Source organism: Xenia sp. Carnegie-2017, unplaced genomic scaffold (genome assembly GCF_021976095.1).
Source record: "Xenia sp. Carnegie-2017 unplaced genomic scaffold, XeniaSp_v1 HiC_scaffold_23, whole genome shotgun sequence".
NCBI classification, from domain to species: domain Eukaryota; kingdom Metazoa; phylum Cnidaria; class Anthozoa; order Malacalcyonacea; family Xeniidae; genus Xenia; species Xenia sp. Carnegie-2017.
The window spans coordinates 9992888-10015757 of record NW_025813486.1 but is presented as its reverse complement, the minus strand read 5'-3'; the positions used below and the strand labels follow the sequence as shown (position 1 = coordinate 10015757).

At 33.3% G+C, this 22870-nt stretch overlaps 2 protein-coding genes and 2 long non-coding RNA genes across 4 annotated transcripts; 3 read left to right on the top strand and 1 right to left on the bottom strand.

Annotated features, from left to right (window-relative positions):
- Nucleotides 1–1466: 1466 nt before the first annotated feature.
- LOC124448618 lies at nt 1467–3647 on the top strand. Its single transcript, XM_046999577.1, has 4 exons — nt 1467–1681; nt 1967–2096; nt 2871–3091; nt 3279–3647. Exons 1-4 carry the CDS (start codon nt 1613–1615, stop codon nt 3645–3647), a joined length of 789 nt encoding a protein of 262 aa, XP_046855533.1. The 5' UTR covers nt 1467–1612.
- Nucleotides 3648–5210: 1563 nt separating this feature from the next.
- On the top strand, nt 5211–7200 carry LOC124449072. Its single transcript, XM_047000015.1, has 3 exons — nt 5211–5289; nt 6427–6617; nt 6952–7200. Exons 1-3 carry the CDS (start codon nt 5211–5213, stop codon nt 7198–7200), a joined length of 519 nt encoding a protein of 172 aa, XP_046855971.1.
- Nucleotides 7201–7708: 508 nt separating this feature from the next.
- Nucleotides 7709–9486, bottom strand: LOC124448619. The gene is made up of 3 exons (XR_006949179.1): nt 9340–9486; nt 8655–8734; nt 7709–7929 (listed from the first exon to the last, which is right to left on the bottom strand). It is a non-coding gene; the product is annotated as an uncharacterized LOC124448619 (long non-coding RNA).
- LOC124448621 lies at nt 9026–22723 on the top strand. The gene is made up of 3 exons (XR_006949182.1): nt 9026–9112; nt 18322–18327; nt 22712–22723. It is a non-coding gene; the product is annotated as an uncharacterized LOC124448621 (long non-coding RNA).
- The last annotated feature ends 147 nt before the right edge of the window (nt 22724–22870 follow it).

Below are 22870 nucleotides of genomic sequence, written 5' to 3'. Positions count from 1 at the left end.
AATGAATGCCAAAAGATTAAAAAATTCTGCAGATTTGATTAGATAACGTTTCATACTAATGCAATATTGAAATGGCTCTGCTAAATTGCTTTTCAATGTTTATTTTACTTGAAAAAGACGTAGAATGACGCCAGCAAAAAAAGACATTTCTAACATGGAAAGGAAATATCAATATGCAATATTCGATATTCAGGAGAAAATTGTCTCGAAATTTTACAAAAAGATTTGAGTCATGGAAGTGGAGAATTTTTGATAGCTCTAAAAGGACAGAGCGTATTTAAAGTGAACTGTGACATGACTTCATTTGGAGGTGACATAAAAAAAGAATTGAAGACCACTCCAAGTATTGGTTATCGGGTCGATTGCAACCATATACCAGTAAGTTAATATGTCCTTAAAAGAAAATCATAATAATTTCAATATAACTTAGTGGAGTGACAAGTCTGTTTAGTAATAGGTTCAAATAAGAAAGTGTGATTGAATAGCAATATTAGTCAATAAAAGGGTTACATAAGGTGAACCATTATTACAAATTATTAGCTACTTTAAGTTCACTTTATTAAGTTTAACAGCGTCATGTTTGTTAATGAAAATTCCAAATCCAAAGCAGCGTTTACTAGAGACGGATCAACAAAGATACGAAAACTTAAGTCATTGCTTTTATACGTTAGCTCCTTGCAGGCTACTTGAGTGCTTTCTATTTCATTTTTAAACTGCTAACGCTTTGTTACTTGTAGCTCAAACTTTGGTTTTGTTTGATTAAGCACTTTAAATTAAACAAAGTGACTTCATTGATCGATCATGCTTCAGTGCAAATACCAGACTGAAATTAGTATTTGTGAATTTTGAACCAAAATATATTGCATCACTCATCATCAAAAGGTGGGGAGGGGGGGAGTCTCAAGCTACACTGTAGTAATTTTCTTCCATATAAAAAATTTGTGTTTTTCAGATTAGAATTTAATGTAACTTTTAAATCCTAGTATAGAGTAACGTTGGTTTGATATTGGGAAAATCTGCATTGTGAGTTAATATTCAAACAAACGATATATCATTATTCTTTTGCTTATATAAAAAACTTTGATGAACTCAACCAAAACAGATGCGTAATTGACAATAGTATGTTAAAGAAAGACAAATTTGCTGTGTGAAATTTTCACTATCCTCGGATCTCTTTCTCTTATAACGAAGGAAGTGCTTTGGGCCTGACGATCTCATGACGAAGAAAATTTTCGGATGATTTGTCACGTGTAAGACGCACGTGTAAACATCATGCGACAATTATTGCCACGTTCAGACAGTTCTGTAAAAAGTGCTGAAGGAAATTTTAAAGTAAACAAGATATGATAATTTAATCAAATAAAACGAGTATATTCATGCTAATAAGTTACTTTGTGTGTCGCGACATAGTGAGTGTCATAAAAATTCATAAAAGATAAAATAAGGGACCAATAAAATTGGTGGAAAATGGCTGAAGGAAGCAGTCGATGGATTATAATTTACAACTTAAAAATAAGACTTTTCATCACAGAGCACACAAACTGAACCTTTCGTCGAGGGTAGGCTCAAGTAAGAAAAAGACCTGCTGAAAGCATCAATAGCAAAGACAAAAATGGTTCTAACGGTGATTCTGGTAACAACAATAGTGATGATGATAAATAATATCGTTAACGTAAACGCAGTAAGTACAATAAAGTAATTCATCTATTTTATGTTAAAATTTATTTTAGTCCTGTATTAGTGATCTCTTGTAAAGAATTCAATGTTTTTTACATAGATTCTGTGATATGAAATGAAGCACCTAGGTTTATATTTTATAAATTACGAAAAAAAAGTTTTGTTAAGTGAATTTTATTGTAATGGATTACTCATACATTAAATTTTGAAAAAATTCAATGATTTAGAACACTGTTTGATTTACAAGGCCATAGCGCACTGTACCTGAATTTTACATTTATATTAACAGATATTAAGTCAGTACATCGCAGCCGACAGATGCTTGGCAAGTCAAAACAGAATGTATAGAGTTACCCTTCAAATATGCGAAAAAGGATTATGGCGGCCGGCAGTTAAACTGCCCAAAAGCTCACCGAAAGGTATTGATAATATTTTGCCATAAACAACGTTCCTAAAACTCAAGAAATTTCAAAAAAATTGACTTCCTTTTGTTTTACTTGATGTCCTCGTGTTTCCCAATCATAGCCTTTTTAATGAAGTAATTTACATGAAGTACAATCAGAACGAAAAACATATACAAACGAAATTACACGAATTAGTCTGATATTTGAGTTTGCATGCATTAAATGTTTAGTATGGAGGATATCAAATGGTTCAAGGTAAGTTGACCAAGACAGTTGGAACGCTGCCCAAAACAATTAAAACAGTGGCTTTTGCGAGTGTTCTAAAACAAAATCTGTTCAAACCTCGCACGCAAGAATCTATTCAACTATAACACAACATACTTCAGAAATGTACTTTTGAAGTCATTCTTTCAAGTTCCGTGTGTTTACATGTAAATTCTTACACCCCCCCCCATAACTTTTCCTTGCGAGATTTAAAAGAAACTGTTTGTAAGTCTGACAAGCATTTCTGCTCTTTTATATATTACCAACTTTTAGGTTGAATAAGTTTTAATGCTATAAAATCACCTGGATAAAAGAATATCTATGCTCAAACATAGGGAAAGATCAAACAATTTGAGATATACACTTTGTCATTATGAAAAAATAAGATAATAAACAATTATTGGATAAGGTTATAAGCATGATATCAAAAATTATTCAGACCGGGGTCAACACTATCTGCCAAATCGATGCTGAGCCTTTGTGCCTGACATAAGGTCAAATTACTAACTACAGTAAAATTTTCAGGTAAAAGTTGTCTCGACATTTTACGAAAAGGTTTGAGTCATGGAAGTGGAGAATATTTGATTGCTCCAAAAGGACAGAGCGCATTTAAAGTTTACTGTGACATGACGTCATTTGGAGGTGGCTGGACCGTGTGTTACGCAACTGATGGTTTCGTTGACATAAAAAAAGAATTGAAGGCCACTCCAAGTATTGGTTATCGGGCCGATTGCAACAATATACCAGTAAGTTGATATGTCCTTAATAGAAAATCATAATATTATCAATATAACTTAGTGGAGTAACAAGTCTGTATAGTAATAGGTTCAAATAAGAAAGTGTGATTGAATAGCATTACTAGTCAATAAAAGAGTTATATAAGGTGAACCATTATTGAAAATTTTTAGTTACTTTAAGTTTACTTTATTTAAGTTTAACAGCGTCATGTTTGTTAATGAAAAATCCAAATCCAAAGCAGCGTTTACTAGAGACGGATCAACAAAGATAACAATTAACGACAGTTTTAACAAAAAAGGAAGTGCGTTTGGACTTTGGACCGCAAAAGGTATCGCTTCGTCGTCTTACAAATATCAATTATTGGTTTGCGATACTTCATTTTACAAAGGTTTAATGATCTCTGGTTACACAAAGTGCTATAAAAAGTGCGATGATTGGTGTAACGACTACTCATCACCATATTTCCGTTCTCAAAGCTCTTCAAAATCTTACGCTGGCGTAGCGTTCAATGAAAATGGCGCTAAACCACTTAAAAAACGCCTGATCAGTGTTGCAATTCGTTGAGATGTATCATACAACGATATTAAAAACTAGGTACTAGTATTATCTATATTCAGTCTGCTGTTTATTGCTGCTCAACATATTTAGTTGTAGCTCATATTTGACCAAGCACTGATTTTAGTCAGTTTGAACCTTGTTCAGTTACATAAACTATGTCATTGCTTTTATAGGTTTTCTACTTGCAGGCTACTTGAGTGCATTCTATTTCATTTTTAAACTGCTAACGCTTTGTTACTTGTAGCTTAAACTTTGGTTCTGTTTGATTAAACAATTTAAATTAAACAAAGTGACTTCATTGATCCATCATGCTTCAGCCCAAATAGCAGACTGAAATTAGTATTTGTGAATTTTGAACCAAAATATATTGCATCACTCATCATCGAAAGGTGGGGAGGGGGGGAGTCTCAAGCTACACTGTAGTAATTTTCTTCCATATAAAAAATTTGTTTTTATCAGTTCAGAATTTAATGTAACTTTTAGCTCCTAGTATAGAGTAACGTTGGTCTGATATTGGAAAAATCTGCATTGTGAGTTTATATTCCAACAAACGATATATCATTATTCTTTCACACATATAAAAAACTTTGATGAACTCAACCAAAACAGATGCGTAATCGACAACAGTATATTAAAGAAAGACAAATTTGCTTTGTGAAACTTTTACTAATCTCGGAACCCCTTTCTCTTATAACGAAGGAAGTGCTTTGGATCTGATGGTCTCATGAAGAAGCTCTATGAGAAAATACAGAATTGTTCGGATGATTTGTCTCGTGTAAGACGCACGTGCAAACATCATGTGACAGTTATTATATATGTGGCATAAAAGGACGTTTAAAGTGCCACGTTCAGACAGTTTCGTAAAAAGTGCTGAAGAAAATTTTAAAATAAACAAGATATGATAATTTAAACAAATAAAACAAGTATATTAATGCTAATAAGTTACTTTGTGTGTCGCGACATAGTGAGCTTCATAAAATTCATAAAAAATAAAATAAGGGACCAATAGGACTGGCGGAAAATGGCTAAAGAAAACAGTCGATAGATTATAATTTGCAACTTAAAAAAAAGACTTTTCATCACAGAGCACACATACTGAACCTTTCTTCGAGGGTAGGCTCAAGTGAGAAAAAGAAATGCTAAAAGCATCAATGGCAAAGACAAAAATGGCTTTAACGGTGATTCTGGTAACAACAATAGTGATGATGATAAATAACATTGTTAACGTAAACGCAGTAAGTACAACTAAGTAATTTTTCTATTTTATGTTGGCATCTATTTTAATCGTGTATTAGTAATATCTTGTAAAAATTCATTGTTTGTTATATACATTTTGTTGTTTGAAATGAAGCACCTAGGTTTAAAATTTATAAATTACTGAAAAAAAAGCGAATTTTATTATAATAGATTAATCATATATTAAATTTGGAAAGAATTATTTCAGTGATTTTGATAACTGTTTAATTTACAAGGCCATGACGCTTTATAGCTACCTGAATTTTACATTTATATTAACAGAAATCAAGTTTGTACACTGCAGCCGACAGATGCTTATCAAGTCAAAACAGAATGAATAGAGTTACCCTTCAAATATGCGATAAAGGATTCTGGAAGCCGGCAGTTAAACTGCCTAAAGGCGCACTGAAAGGTGTTCATAATACTTTGCCACATATTCAACGCTTCTACATGTCTGTAAACTTAAAAAAAAATTAACTTTCTTTTTTTTCACTTGATGTCTTTGTGTTTCTCAAACTTGGTCACTTCAGTGAAGTAATTTACATGATGTACATCAGCATAAAATACATAGAATATAGACGAAAATTACACGATTTAGTCTAATAATTGAGTTTGTATGCATTATATGTTTAGCACGGATTACATCAACTGAATGTTTTTCATTGGTTAAGCAGGTTAGCTGCATCGAGTCAGTTACTGGGACAGTTATATTATTTAGAAATGTACTTTTAAAGTCATTCTTTCAAGTTTTGTGTGTTTAATCGTGAAATTCATTCACCACTCCCACCTCCCCCTTTATGGTTTTTCCATGCAAGATTTGAACAAAATTGTTTTGACTTTGAAAGTCAGGCAAGCATACTGCACATGATAATAAAATTCAGCATTTCTAATCTTTTATTTATATTTTGTGCTACCGATTCTTAGGTTAAGTATGTATTTATGTTATAAAATCACTTGGATAAAAGAATTTCTATATATATGCTCGAACTTAAGGAAAGATCAAACAATGAACACTTTGTCATTATGATTAAACTTGATAATAACGAATAGTAGGTTTTCAAAAAATTGTTAAAAAATAAATATTTTGTATATAATTGCACTTCTATCTTTTTTACCGATAGTTACATGTGGTGCATTTTTTAACTAACTCATAATCGTAGTCAGATCTATAATTCGAATGGAAAGCCATATTCTTATATACGTGATCTCATGTCCCTTTAAAATGCATTGCTTTCAACGTATTATTAACCTCCCCACCCCCAACCCCAACACACGCACAATATTACCCAGTTTTCTCCGTCCATGATTTCACATTAGGTGAATTCTGTGAAAAACAAATGCAATCAATAAAATATTATCTGATGATGATGTTACACTGCTTTTAAGCAATTATTGCAGTAAGTTACATATTTTAACATACTTTTTAAAGATATGTTTGGACGCAGCTAAATGAGTCAACTAACATCGCTAATTGTGCCTGACATAAGGTCAAAATACTGACTTATAGTATAATTTTGAGGTGAAAGTTGTCTCGAAATTTTACAAAAAGGTTCAAGCCATGGAAGAGGAGAGTATCTGATTACTCCAAAAGGACAGAGCGCATTTAAAGCTTACTGTGATATGGACTCATTTGGAGGTGGCTGGACCGTGTGTTATAAAACTGATGGATTTGTTGACATAAAGAGTGAATTGAAAAGTACTCCACGTCTTGGATACAGAGCTGATTGCAATCATATTCCAGTAGGTTTTTAACATAAAAGTAACTCGATCATAATAATTTATATGCCTTTGTTTAAAAGGAATTCTTGTAAAGCTACAGATAAGAACAATCCCTCGATTGTCTCATAGGCAAGCAAAATCAGAACAACTTAATCAGAACAACTATCATAATATCATTAATTAGAACAACTATAGTCTAGCATTTTTCATTATATCAATTCATTTCTTCAGTTTAATAGTGTGATGTTTGTCGATGAAAAATCCACTGCCAAAGCAGCGTTTACCCAAAAACGAATCAACGAAGATAACAATTAACGATAATTATGATAAAAGAGCAAATGCGTTCCTACTTTAGACTGCAAAAGGTGTCGCTTCATCGTCATCCAAGTATCGGCTTCTGATTTGCTATACTTCATTTTACAAAGGTTTAATGGTATCTGGTTACACAGACTCGTGTTATAAGAAGTGCGACCATTGGTGTTGGCACTCTGTATCGCCATATTTCCGTTCTGCAAGCTCATCAACACTTTTCGCCGGAGTAGCATTCGATAAAAATGGGCATAAACCATTGGGAAAACGCTTAATCTGTGTTGCTATTCGTTAAAACTGTATAACCAGTTACGTATTAGTATATATAATTCATCACCATTTAGTTTTAATTTTAGCGGTTTTAGTTTTCTTACAGCCTTAGTAAAGAAATAAAGGAGATTTTTTCAATGCAAAACCTGCCATGGAAATTTCATCACAATGCCATTGAGGCTGACAGGCGCATCTTTATGATGCTATTCAGAGGAGCAAGTCTTCCTGTTTTGCTAGTATCAAAAAACATATGATAAAATACGTTGTTACATATCTAACATATGAAAATGATTTTGAAAATTGAAATTTCGGAAATTATTTTTAATTTAAAATGTCATTTTAGAAAAAACAAATTATCCATTGACAATGCATTTTTATGTTGTTTCAACTTTTTGCGGTTGGCACATAGGTTTATATAATAATAAAAAATAAATCATTTGCACTTGTAAAGTTAAAATCCTTCTATGTTTGGACTTACTCTAAACCTCTTGTTTGCATGCACATGCTTCATCAAAATAATCAAACCACATCAATTCTTTGGAGCATTTTGAAAATAGCTATTTGCTTTCAGATATTCCATCAATCTCTAAATTAACTAGCTTACTATCAAATCACTAATTACAACGCTATCAATTAGTCATATCAATATACAATATATTTCATATAATTTTGTGAAGATAAAGAGGCACGTGACGTGCTTTCTGGATTCCTTCAAACAGCACAAAGGCGAAAACCATCTCCTGTCGCAGTTACACTATAAGCAATAAAATTGTAGAAAACTATTGATTATGTTGTCTACCCGCAAAAATTGAGCCTGTTCCAGTGTCGGGTATGTATTTAACTGTGGGGTCATACGTCATATTAGTTATCATACAATGACAGCCACATAAAAAAACCAATATGACGCAAAGTCTGCATAACGAAAGATCCACATAGCTAATAAGGTGACGTGTCATTTTAATTACAATATCACTGCATGTGATGAAAAGATTACAGTACAGAATGACGTATATATTAACCGCTATAATAACAAATTAACAGGACGTAACGGAACATTATCACATATAATAATTCTAGCATTCGATATTTTGTGGTTTCTTTTGTTTCAAAATCGAACTTTGCATTTAAAAGTCAAGAGCAGAGTGGCACTAACCATTTTATATGTCCGAAAAAAGCCACGAGTTTATCGTATCCGGAAATTAATCCCAACATGCAATGCTGTTGGAATAAAACAATCAGCTCTTAAAAACTACAGGTTGTGTCAAAAACATTGGTCGTTTTTGAATTTAATTGACATTTAGAATTTACTTCATTCAGCAGCAGTGATACCCAAGGAGGCTTAATGCAAGTGGGATGAAAATACAATTTAACAGATTTTCAAATTTTTTTATACCTATACATGTGAGCCAATATATTTGTCGTGACTGTCAAAACAAGTTATTTTACTTGCTTCATGATAGCAATTCAAATAACACTTACATTTGACAACAGCAAAAAATGACAGATTAGACCCTCCTACATTACCGGAAACATCCATGACGTCATTGACAAACAGCTCTCTAACAAATGATAACAACACAACAACATTTTCTAAAAATGCTTTCAATAAAAAAGGCGTTTTATAGCAAAAAGTCCATTTACACAACTGCTTGAGTGCTTTACAGTTATCTATGCAGTTAAATACAAATACCAAAGGTGGGAAATAAATCAGAAAATGAGCGAAAAAAATAGAACCTTTCAGTAAATTTAATAATCTTTGTTAACAATCATCAAAACTTTACAACAATGCAATTGTTTTGTCTCCGAAAATGATTCATCCCTGTCAGCGTAAATGATAAGAAGTTGAGACTTAGTTCTTGCACCATTGCTTAACCATGCTTGCTGCTTATATGTATACTACCATACAGTTTAGTTTATAAAGTCTGCCAAAATTGTGGGTAAGTTCATAATATACATCTCAAATGCAAAATGAGATTGTTTTACTAGCACGAATCAATAATTAATAATTAGTTTATTATTAAAAATTATTATGATTATTAACCTATTAGAATCAATTAAATTACATGAGTTAAATAATTAATTAATTCTATAATTCATTGAGAAAAAATTAACAAACTTCATTATAGAGTATCGATACTTCTTTGGTTGGCTTCCCTCAGCTTACCGTCAATATTTGGAAAAAGTTCTTCTGTGCTTCCACGGCCAATTTGAACACTGAGCAAATCTAAATTCAAAGAAAGAGCATTGATGAAAAACTAATTGTTTGTAAAAACTAGTATCCATTACTTGAAATCAATCTCCAACACATTCCAGAAGCCATTATCCTAAAAACATCAAACAAACAAGAATAAACAAGTTTATTGAATAAGGGCGTCTTCATATCACAAAATGAACCTAACAACACTCCTAAAGACATGATAATATAAGATGCAGGCGTAAATTTGTGTGAATTTAATGACAAGATACTTTAGGAGTCCATCCACCATATCTTTAAAAATACAATATAGGTAAATACATTTAATCTTCATGAAAAGCGCTTGTTATACAATGACGGTATTTCATCCAGTTTCGTACTGTGATCATTGACCATGATCAATAGATGTTGTAGAAATGATCGCTGAAATCAATTTTTGTACATGCAATTGAGATGTGCAAAATATAATTAAAAGGTTAACTCACCGCAACACAACTTGGAAGGCAATGTAATCTACGATCCCTTCGCTCGATATTCCCATTCTTCAGTACATTGAATTGGTAAAGATGATTGAACTTTGCCTTAGGTAAACTGAAGTCTTTATTATGATACAAAACATCGATAACAGATTTCAGAAACACAAAGTCGTTATATAATATGACCTGGATAATTGATAAGACCAAAGGCTCTATCACCTAGCACGTAAAACAAATTTTGTTCTTAATGTAATAGCTAACATCAAGGACAAAGAACAACTTAATTAACGACAACTCATCTTAACTCTCACGATAACTTCCGCTAAGTTTGTCGAAACGTCATCAAACATCAACATCCTTCTCAGGACTATACAAACCTGGACGATCTACATCCACAGACATGTTACGACAGATCCTCGAACATGAACGCTTTTGTCATTTCACGTAGATATTGCCTTTGAAAAGTAATTAAAAACACAAAACATACCTCGTTTGTCCGAGCTTTAGGAAAGCTTTCATGAGTAAAAAAGATTCTTTAAACAATGTTTGAATAAAACGATGACTATAGAGTTTGGCTATTTTTTTAAGGAGGATAAGTTTAGTTTTCTTCTCGTTAATCAAAGTGAACAGTCTTTCATTGATATCTTTAATAGTGTATAATAGTAATGAATCAGAGAATCATCAGACGTTTCCTGCAACCGTTGTTACTCTTTTACTAAGTATAAAAATGCTTTAAGCTATTGGAAGTACTAGAAAATAGATTTTACATCTTTCTGCTAGAAAACATATTTTAGCGTCACTAAAGATGAAATTAACAAAGCACGACAAACAGGAACTCCGCGAGAAACATTAAGTGTTTCTATCTGATGCATATAAGGATGAAATTAAAGTTTAAAGTTGCTTTCAATCTCGGTACAACCGCATCCTCATGCAATTTTTATGTATGTGAAATGAAAAGAGAGACTTACCAAATTCAACAAGTTTATTATTCTTTGATCGCCAGCAGCGACATGCTTAGCATAAAATCTAATCAATCATTAATATTAATTATGATTAATTATCAATTATGGTCGATAATGAACGTCGTGATTCAGTCAACAAGAAATAAAAACGTATAAAGGGCAGAGAAATGTCACATAAATGATACATATCTTGTTATAAATGTTATGATTATAATATTTTATTTATTATTCATGAAACAAAAACATAGAAATTTAGAAATTCCTTGACTTTCTTTTATATAAAAAAGAATGTAAAAGCTTAAATGGTTTTAATAAATACACATTTGAACAAATCGATCTAAGGCAAATTATTTATTGAATTTAGTTGGATAACATACACTTAATAATTTAGTCAACACATTGTTTAATGATTACTACTACATACGAGTTCTCCATTGTGAAGAAATTACTGAAAAGATCTTATCTTACTTTGAGTATACTACCACGAGTGTGATAATTATTGAATGAGTAATTATAATCTAATTTAATATAAAATGTTGGTGCAGTCTTGATTGTGATTGGCTAAGAGCCTACACATAATTCTTGATGTTTTACCACCCACTAAACATTGAAAATTATCTGTAGCTGACGTAATTTTAATTGTGACAACTGTAAACACAAAAGGTATATTTGCAAAATTTTCTCGAGATTTGCAAAACGTTTCACCAACTGTTTTCGTTTTAAAGAAGTAAAAAACACCGAAAGGGTTACAATGTCAGTCAGGAGAGTTTTCGCCAAGTATTTACTGAGAAAAGACGAAAGAAAACAGCAAAAATTATCTAGTGTTGAAGCACTGAAAACTTTATGGCTTTAGTGCAAAATAGTAGGAAAGCTTCGGCATTATTAATTGCATAATAAAACAATTACTGAATTCAGGTTTCGCATGATATCAAGAATAATTCAGGCCATGGTCGACTTTATCCGCCTCAACTTCGCTTTTATAGATAACATTGACCTCTGTCTGAAAAGTTCTTGATGTCATGCTCAACCTCATCCAATAATTTTTAATTGTTAAATGCTTTACTTGCCATGTAAAAAGTCATGATTATACGTCAAACTGTGGGTAACAGTGATGCAGTTGGTAGAAATCGTTTGTTCTTCATTGGAGGTAGTTCTTTCCACACTTTCTCTCTTAGATCTAGATATTCAACAGAATCAAGATACTCTTCCTCATTCTTTCCGCCAACTACAACAATAATATTTTCATCGATAACAGCTGCGCATCCATATCTTTTATGATTGAGATGTGGAAGTCTTTCACATTCTTCTGTTTTCAAGTCATACTTGAGGACAACATCTAATGTTCCACCTTTTACATTAATACCTCCAATCAAGATTGCCTTATCTCCATACCTTACAATAGCCATGTTACTAACAGCATACGGAAGTGAGTTGAGGTTTTGGGATGCGTCATAAGTCAGATTGTAAGAAAAAACACTGTCTTCAATGTCTTCATTTTGGTTCGATGTCCTTCCATCAAAAACCAAAACTTGATCATCGATGATAAGCGAGCCATGACAGTATCGTCGCTATGGCATAAATGTCAAAAAGTATGTTTTGTACGGATTTTTTACTGAAATGGCTTGAATCTCCTTCGATACTTCTGGAGGTCTCATTCTGTTCAGTCCACCGGTCATAACAATTTTGTCATTCCAATAAATTACTTTATGCCCTTTGCATGGTTTTGGCATTTTAATTTCAGTCTTTATCCACTCAGAACGTTCAACATTCAGACTTTCCACACTATTAGGACATTTCTTCCCATTTGACCACCGGTTACAAAGATATTTCCATCATGAACAAACGCAGCAGCACCACAACGTTTCTCTGTCATATTTTTCTCTTCTTTCCAAGTATTTTCATTAATGTAAAATGACTCTACGGACTCTAAACTGCCATATTCATTTTCCACTCCACATACTATGATGTCAAATTTTCCTGCGAGAAAATCAGAAGATGATTTATCTTCATCGTGTGAATCGTGTGCTGATGCATTATTTGTAACTTTTCTAATTAGTCTCAGCAATCCATTTCAGCAAGCCATTTCAGTAAAAAATCCGCACAAAACATACTTTTTGACATTTATGCTACAGCGACGATACTGTCATGGCTCGTTTAACATCGATGATCAGGTTTTGGTTTTTGATGGAAGGTTATCGAACCAAAATGAAGACATTGAAGACAGTGTTTTTTCTTACAATCTGAAATATGACACATCCCAAAACCTCAAATCACTTCCGTATGCTGTTAGTAACATGGCTCTTGTAAGGTATGGAGATAAGGCAATCTTGATTGGAGGTATTAATGATGCAGGTGAAGTATTAGAAGATGTCCTGATGTATGATTTGAAAACAGAACAATATGAAAGTCTTCCATCTCTCAATCGTAAAAGATATGTGCAGTATAGTTATTATGTAAATTATTAGTATTTCGTACGTTATACTACGTATATTATAATTAAGTAAAGATCTGTATAAAAGTAACATGACTAAGCAATAGCAGGGAGAAATCTCACAATATTAAATCTGGCGACAAAGACATGACAGCTTTGCCTAGCTTCCCGACGTTCAACTTAGAAGAACCAGACCTTAAAAAGCTTAGGGAAAATAACGTATCAAGATTGGAGAATTTGTTGTTGGTAATGAACATTACAAACGCCGCAAGAAAGAAGGCGATGCTCCTGCACTATCTCAGTAAAGAAGTTAATGTGATATTCGAAACTTTAGAAATTGACGAGCCAGATAGAGAAGAAGATGTATTTAGAAAAGCGGAGAAAGCGTTACGAAATTACTTCACTCCACAGAAGAATATAGAATTCGAAGTTTATAAGTTTCGTCAAGCGAAACAACTCCCAGGAGAAAACATATCCGCGTACTATACGAGATTGAAACAATTGGCTAAATCCTGCGAATTTCATGAAGAAAGAAGAGAGATAAAAACTCAGATCATACAAAATGGTTTGTCTTCAAAATTGCGGAGAAAAGCGTTAGCAGACCCCGAAATAACGATGGAGAAATTACTACAAATGGGAAAAACAATGGAGATGTCAAAAACACGAGCAGAAGGCATCGAAAGCACGAATCGAATTTGGCATAAAAGAAAGCAGACGCCCACGGAAAAAACCTCAAATGCTTCCGAAAATTCATCGAAGTTCAAATGCAAATTTTGTGCTCGTGAACATCGTCCAGGGAAAACAAATTGCCCGGTTTATGGAAAGAAATGTTGACAGTGTTTAAAGTGGAACCATTTTCAAGTTTGTTGCCATGAGAATCGAAGAGGCCAAGAGCGGATGCAAGACAATAATCAAATTTCTCGCGCTGAATCAACAAAGCGAAACGGACAGATAATACGTAATCAAGTAAGACCTCGACAAGTGAATACGGTGCAAGAAATTGCGTCCGAATCGAGTATGGAAGATGAATATGTATTCTCAACGTTGACGGCGCAACAAAAGCTGCCGAAATTTAAATTTAAGATAAATGGTACTCCTGTGTCAGTCATGGCAGATACCGGTTCCAGCGTAAATCTCTTGGATGAAGTGAATTTTAACAAATTGAAGAAAAAGCCAATATTGCAGGAAGCAAATGAGAAAATCTTTCCTTATGGGTCGAAAAAACAACTATCAATTAAAAGAAAATGTCAGTGTGTGGTCGAAACTGACAATCTTTTTTTGTAATGACAACGTTCTACAGGATCCAAGAACTGACCGTTTGACCCATCACTAACAAGCATATAACACAAAGGGCAAACGCATTTCGGCTTCTCGTTGCCAGGCATGTATGTGTCAGTCGAACGATTCGACGGAATTTAACCAAGTGTCTCCATCATGTCCTCCACACACGATCAGCTTAACTTTTCCGGTGAGGAGGTTCGACTTTTCTGTTGTTTCTTTCATCCAGGATTGCGAGTCTTCTACGCTCAGTCTCACTTGATTTACATCATGCCACATGGTTAATGTTCGACTCAATTACTCTGTTACATGGCTCTTTGTTTCATTTTGATTACTTTTAATCTTCTCTAGAACTTGCGTTATTTGTTCATGAACCTGCAAGGACAGTTTCCCTTGACTTCTCTTGTATAAGTTAGCTTCACTTGCTCCTTCATATTCAACTAATCTTGCATACCTCTAACGCTGTTCTGGTAAGAAAAATTGAGTGTATTCTTAACATATCCAATATTACTGAACTATTTGCTACACTTTGTAATACTTTAGACACTAATTCTAGAAGCACTTCGTTTTCGATGTGGAAGCCGCTTCACTACATGTCACAAACTTTTTCGTTTGCAAAGAATTTTGTTAATTTGGTGACAGTTGTCACCTAATGCGTTACCAAGGTAAAGAAATTATTTTATAAAAATGTTGTCATTTTACGGAAATGAAACAAATTTACGTGTTAAGTATAAATGAGAAGGCAAACAACATAACATGACGTTTGAGGTAACATGGGCTACCACTTCACGAGAAAAAGCTATTTAACGAATAATGTGGAATTGAAATAAAATACCTGCCAGCTATAATGTATGCACGATAAAGATGAATTATTATCATTTCAATTACGAAATTTTGGCGTAAAAACTACGCAAATATCATTGCCACTCCATGAGTGTAATATTGCTTTCTTTTAATTTTCAAAAATTTGAAGCCGGAAGTAGACAGCTATAATTATATGTGGCGCCATATTGAACAGTCCCACTCGTAAAAATAACCGATAGTAAAGAATCGCGATAATAATGAATTTTGGAGCAAATTGCACTTATACACCCTATCTTTCAACGTGAAGCTAGAAGCATTCTCTTTCTATATTATCTCCATGGAAGTTAAGGCCAATGTTGAAGCTATTTTTTTAGGTAGACTCAGCCCTTTACAAAATATTTTTACTAAAATTGTTTCTGTTTTGACTACATAATTTTAGCACGAACACCCCAAATATAAGACCTAAAAGCAATTGCTATCAGAAGTATAATAATCAAATTTGATATTTCTATAGTTAACAAGACATATTAAAAAATTGTGGGAAAACATGACAATACGCATCGACGTTCTGAAAAACAGCACGTTTTTTACTGCTTTTTCTGTGTTATTGAAAGTTCTGTGTAAATTCAAGATGTGAGAAAAAACCCGACACCAAATCATTTTTTCACAATCTTCTACCGCCAAGAAGCAAAACAAACATCATCCGCCAAAAAAACACCCATTATTTCTGGGGAAGGAGTTTGAAAAACCTTAAATGTATTTTGGCTTCAGCCAATCATGGGACAAAACTGTAGGAGTTAGCGTTCCAGATACATTTACTTCAATGATATTAACTAGATGGAGCAAGGGACCTGGACCCTGTTGTCAAAAACATGGCGGTAATGGCAGAGTTTGGTTGTCAAAACTTCTCCCATAAGAAATATTTTTAATTTTTGCACCCTCTGGAATCCAGATTTCTATTGACGCTTATACTAATGACAACCAGTGATAACAACCACGATACCGAAGCATAATGTTTTCAATTGAAAATAATCCTTCAGGATTTTTGAAATAGACAGATACATTAAAATGAGAAATATGTACGGTAAATTAACGTATATTTTGTCAAATATTATTTTGGCTATAATAGAAATAAACATCAAACGGTAATCGACATAACGACATAATCGACGTTCTTTTATTTCTTTAGTACGACTGTCAATATTGCGAAGCTCCTAGTTAAAATGCCCAAAAAGGAGTGGGAAAAAGTTTGCTTGCCCTTAAGACTGAAGTCAACTGGAAATATATCGTGAATAAAAATAAAAAGGTATCTAGTTTTTTTAGTTATTTTCGGAGGATTGACTTTGGGGTTATAAGGTAATGATATTCTGATAAATCTATTGAAAACTTATAAAGAAAATGTCTTGAACTTGGAGAGCAAAAGAGCAAAATTCAAAATACTATGATCATCTTCCTGGATGAAAATTTCTGATTTGATCCAAGAACTAATTGGTGCAACCATGGATCTACTATTGAACAGAACTACATTCAAATCTCGTTGAAAATATTATATCTGAAATCAAAAAGCATTGATTTCTCTTACATAACACATTGTTTATTGTTTGTTTATTGCCACATGAGCAGAAGCCTAACCAGAACATCAATTTGGGTGTGTATATTCATATGTTCAGTTGTGCCCTACTGATTTTTTTTAAAAATCAATTCACTTTCAAAAGAAATCAGTAGGGCACAACGGAATATATGAATATGCACCCCCCAAATAAATAATCTTTGTGCCATGTAAATCTTATTGGTCTGATGGTCTCTAAACTTATCATTCATGAGTTTTGAAAAACATGCATGTCGTGACATACACTTTTATGCAATAACATGAACTTGCACGTATTCTGTGTTCAACTGGTTATGATGATTAATCTTTGAAATTTCCTTCATCACTTTTCACAATGCTTAGCAGGTAAATTGTCTTTTGAAGCGTAAGATTAAAACAGATAATCATGGAAAACTTCAAACGCATATGGCTCTCACGTGACACACATGTGAAAATACATGTGAATAATGATAATGCAACACTTTGCAAAGCGTAAACAAACGTCTAGATCTATTTACTCCATACGACAACGATAAGCATTAAAATGATTAATCTTTGTGCTTCCTGATACATTTAACACAAAGTACGTAAGGTCTAACAGAAAATTCTCCCAAGCAATTTACTCTTTAGTTTTGATATGAAGGAAGGGGAGAACATATTCGTACATGGATGTTCTGCCGTATTACGTGTCCTTGAAACCATTATTTTCAACTGATTAAGACATGCACATACATGAATTGATGGTACCTCCCCCCCCGAATTGATGAATTTGCTACGTCAATGCTAAACAAATTTGTTATATTTCTTTCATGTGGGCGTTGCCATCCGCTAACTTTCAGCAACGTATTTATACCTCACTATTTACAGCGGTGCGGACTTGCATGCAATTTCAATGTATTTGGTTGATGAAATTATTGTAAAACTATCCATGTCCAAAATTTTCTTTTCAATAAAAAGCAAAATATGCACAATTTTGACAACGAAATTAAGAATTTACAGGCAAGCCACGTTAAATTGCTGATTTTGTCATTCCTTTACAATAATTGCACAGGTTTGGCGTGTATATAGTGATTACAAAGAATTCAGCACGGATTTTGTGAGTAAAACTGTGATATTTATATATATCAATATTTTTACTATCACTAATAAAAATGATATATAATACAAAATCTAAACTGTTTGAGTAGTTCTCGGGTTTTCACAGTAAACGAATCCATACAAATGTTCCCTTGCGAATTAACAACATCTTTCTTGTGACTTTCTTAGCTTTCGCCTCATTTGTCATGTGTTGGCCGTAATATGAAAGTGCTATTGTCAAAAATAATAATGATTTCACTTGATAAAGGTTGGGCAAGTAAAAAAACAATGCATAGTTGAAGGATTCTTGTTTTTCGCACTGGAACAAAGTGCTAGTCTGCGGTTTAGCACCACAAAAGGTCGTTTTTGGTTAGCAATAAGGTTAGGGTTTTGGTCAGCGTCTAAGGTGTCCGTCAGAGTACAGGAACATACTGTAGTATCACTCTATAGAAATTTTTGTGTAGTGCATAAAGTATTACGCATGTGATTAGCATAGTGGCAGCCAGTAAGTAGTGTTTTGGGACCAATAGGAACGCTTCGGTGACTTGCCGCAGTAAGTAGGCTAATCAATCAAATATACAGCACCAAGTTGAACAGTAGAGTGAGACTACTGTTTGTTTCTATACTGTGGTGTCTGCTAACAATGTTTTGCATATTTCGTCCTGATATGTCTCATGACGTACATGTTGTTTCGTCACCAAAACTCCAGAGTTAAGGTTTACAAACAATCCATTCATTAACATTGACTTTACAATGGACTTATTTGCAATTTCCTTCTCAGATGAGATTCTATGTGATGATTTGCTTAATGAACGATTCGCAAAAACTGAAAATGTTGCAGCGTTTTTCCATGTCGAAATATTGATATATTTTGAGCGATTAATTGTCAGTGACGTGTTTAGTGGACTCATGCTGTCATGCAAATTTTAAGATAAATCGTCTAGTGTTTACATCTCAACAAATCTTTAAGTATTATTATATCATTATCATAGGCTGCTTTGAAAAACAACTAGCTATAAATCTCCATAAATAAATTGATGAAAGTGCTATTCATGATAAAATAACGCGTAAGTGCTTTCAGCGAAATTGATTTGATCGTATTTAGCACAAGTTGTTTAGGAACACAGATTTATGATTCGCTTTTAAACATTTAGCAATTTACAATGTGCTTTTACGTGCACTCAATGAGAAATACAGCCACCTTTTGCTAAGACGTGGAATTTTACATGGGAAAAAAAGGCAATTGAGCCTTAAACTTAAAGAAGTGATTGTCTTCTGTTTATCTCCGCTTGTTAAATTAAGGGCTGCAAATTTTAAACTCATCTGTTGAAACTCAAACGCAGAATCGTCGCAGGCATTTTTTTATCAAACCAAAAATGAACCTACGTACGAACGAACTTAATTGTTAGTAGGCTTACACATCTTTTGTGGAGAAAGCAAAGCTTTTTGCAGTGTTTGCAAGAGATTGCGACATAAATGCAGGGTTTTTTACATGAATGTTACATGTGAAACCGCACGTGTTGAAAGTTATGGAATTATCTGACCACGAGTATCTATAACAGGAATCAACGCTTCAATAACAGTGTTTGCTTAGCATTGTTGAAATTACTGAAGGAACTTCCTAGTATAAATTAATATGGTAATTCGAACAAAGAAAAGGTGCAAGTTCGTGTTGATAAATGAATATATGCACCTCAACATGCTTTGTTTTATATACAAAAATTCTTTTCTTATCGTCTTTATGTCTGGTCGATATTACAAGATGACCAAAAATACTTTCAATTAAATAATAAAACATCAACTTATATATACATTATTCTAGATTGTTCCGTGGTCGTCGACGATAATAGATTTGTTTTGTGTTTTCTATATTGAAAAACTAAGAGTATATTACATGACGCAGCCGACGCTTTTCGAAGGTCGCTTTCAACGGTTTTTATTTGTGCAACAATATATAATGTTCTGACGGTCTGACCGAATTCCGTTTCATTGATCTCTATGTATATATGGTTGTACTAAATGTATACAACATAAATTTCGATAATTACATAGCAAATTTTTCGTCCCTCTGTTTTATTGACAATAGTTAGAACTATATCATGAAAGCATTCAAACAGGGGCGGATCTAGGATTTTTCAAACATCAGTCATAAAACGTTGGAGCCGCTCCGCATCTGGGGGGGTCTGAGGCATTCTCCTCTGAGAAATTTTGAATTTCAGAGCCTTGAAAATGCCATTTTCAGCGTTTTAGAGCAATACAAAATGTATTTTGTGGGCATCGTTTTTGCGTAAAAACAACACATTTTGCTTACGTTATTTTCAAAAAAAAAAAAATGAAGTGAACAATACTTGAATGTTTTGCCAAATATTTAGGCTCATTATCATGCCAAATATATGGCTCATTAGCATGTCTAGGAACGTAAAATTTATTTTACAATAATGCTATTCAAAAGCAGATACAGTCTTTAAAAATTTCTACCACGTTGTCAGGCATGGACCCCCCTAGAGACCCCCATTCAAACCTCTATGTAATGACCTAAGTTAGAAATTTGGTACTACAAGTGACAGTTCATAGATGTAGAAAAGCTCAGACTTCAAAACATGCAAGTTTATTGTAACCCTTTACCAATCTCCACATCAGTGCCAGCAAATTCACTTTTTGAGAAAAAACTCAAAATTTTTTTCTGCCAAAGATTAAGCATAAATTATCAGAGTGAAAATTTGCAGTTAAGGACAGCTTAATGCCATAAATGTTTATTAGGCATTTCACTAGACTATTATCTCCTGTAAGTATATGCAAGGTGTGCTATATAGCAATCACTAGTAGCATTGTATTGGCGAATACAAACAGAATGTAACCAACATGTCTTTAATTATATAATTACATGAATGTTAAAATTGGTTCATGTGTCATGGTTACTGGTTATGATAAATATCTCTTCATATGATCAAAGCTCGTTTAAATCTGAAATAATTTAGATTAGAAATTATAATGATCATCAGAAAAATTACCTAGTGATCATGAAAAATACTTTGCTGTTTTGCCAAATTTCAAGACATTTTTACTTTATAGAAAATGCTATTCATACATCAATAGCCCTTTGGAATTTATGGCGAACAATCTGGTATGAGCTGTAGATTAACACAACTTTACATCTCTACATGAGGTGTTCAGTTAGAAAAGGGGACAATATGTGACATGGGACAACATTTCATGTATGTGAAATACTCAGGTTTAATACCATTTCAGTCAAATTGTCAAAATAAAAAGCTTCATGGATCAGAAGACTCAATATCAGAGGTTATAGTAAACAGCTTCTCATGTAATCAATGTGTAGGTGATTAAACAATATGTAGTATAACTGTCCACTGATTAAATGATCAATGATCATAAACAGAAAAGCCCCAAACATTTGTTAATGATAAAGTAAATAATAGTATGGCGCCTTATGGCTGCAGATTTTTCGTCCATTGAAATATATTTGCAGGAGTGTAGGATTTCGCTGCCATATAACGGTCACGATTCCCCAAGCAATAAAGAAATCATAGCTAAAAGTCGTCGGCAACAACAATTTTAGAAGCATCAATCTGCTTACCATACGCCATATTGACATAAGTCGCATCACACACTCGCATAAATTGACTTTGATATATTACATTCATGCATACACTTCACTTGTCCTTTACTTACGATTTTGGATGTAAATTTCTGCTGATAAAACTCAAAAAAATGTTGGCTTTCTTTTGAACATCAATGACTGCAATGTCGCTGGCGAATCACCGTTGAAGCCATTTTCGAGAAACATAAAGATTTAATTTGCAAGTTTGCGAGAAAGGATTCTGACGGACAGCAGCAAATTTGGCAAATAATTCCAACTGTTAGTGGAAGGTAGCTATCCACCTTTTATTCAAATACAATCCAACGTAGAAAAGACAAAAATGTTCACTGAAAACTTAATTTACTGTTATGTGCCCTATGGAGAAAATGAAGAAGTTTAACTTATAGCTGGAGATGGGAGATATATTCATATATTCATGTCCCACCGTATTAAGTTCCTGCGTGTTAGAACATGCAAACATGAATATTGACCACTACCCCAACTATCAGGGCCATCTATGGCTTTCGTCATGTATTGCTTCTTCAAATATATCGCTCGTATAGAGCCATTTGGTGTTTATAAAAAGTACAAGCAGACCCTGCAACTAAAACTTTGGTATAGCTTGATTACATTTTCACAATTGGTAAATTATCAATCTTTTTACAAACAAACTAAAGTTCTTTAATCTCCTTCATTCTCAAATATTTTATGTGAAACTTCATGTGTCACAATTTGAATGAATGCCAAAAGATTGTAAAATTTTGTAGATTTGAGTAGATAACGTTTCGTACTAATGCAATATTGAAATGGCTCTGCTAAATTGCTTTTCAATGTATATTTTGCTTCAATAAGACGTAGAATGACGCCAGCAAACAAAAGACATTTCTGACATGGAAAGGAAAAATCAATATGCAATATTTGATTTTCAGGTAAAAGTTGTCTCAACATTTTACTAAAAGATTTGAGTCATGAAAGCGAAGAATAATCGATTGCTCCAAAAGGACAGAGCGTATTGCAGGTGGTTTGACCGTGTATTACGCAACTGATGGTTTCGTTGACATAAAAAGAAGAATTGAAGACCACCCCAAGTCTTGGCTATCGTGCTGATTGCTATCATATACTAGGAAGTTGATACGCACTTAAAAGTAAATCATAATAATTTTAATATAACTTAGTTGAGCAACAAGACTGTTGAGTAAAACGCCTGATCAGTGTTGCAATTCGTTGAGATGTATCAAACAACGATATTAAAAACTAGGTACTAGTATTATCTATATTCAGTCAGCT

Bases quoted from the DNA above. Each gene is read 5' to 3' on its own strand.
- LOC124448618 (XM_046999577.1), top strand. From the start codon at position 1,613: ATGGTTCTAACGGTGATTCTGGTAACAACAATAGTGATGATGATAAAT. The intron at 2,097-2,870 runs GTATTGATAATA...TAAAATTTTCAG, and splicing joins GCCCAAAAGCTCACCGAAAG to GTAAAAGTTGTCTCGACATT. The intron at 3,092-3,278 runs GTAAGTTGATAT...ACTTTATTTAAG, and splicing joins CCGATTGCAACAATATACCA to TTTAACAGCGTCATGTTTGT.
- LOC124449072 (XM_047000015.1), top strand. From the start codon at position 5,211: ATGAATAGAGTTACCCTTCAAATATGCGATAAAGGATTCTGGAAGCCG. The intron at 5,290-6,426 runs GTGTTCATAATA...TTTTACAAAAAG, and splicing joins GCCTAAAGGCGCACTGAAAG to GTTCAAGCCATGGAAGAGGA. The intron at 6,618-6,951 runs GTAGGTTTTTAA...TTCCTACTTTAG, and splicing joins CTGATTGCAATCATATTCCA to ACTGCAAAAGGTGTCGCTTC.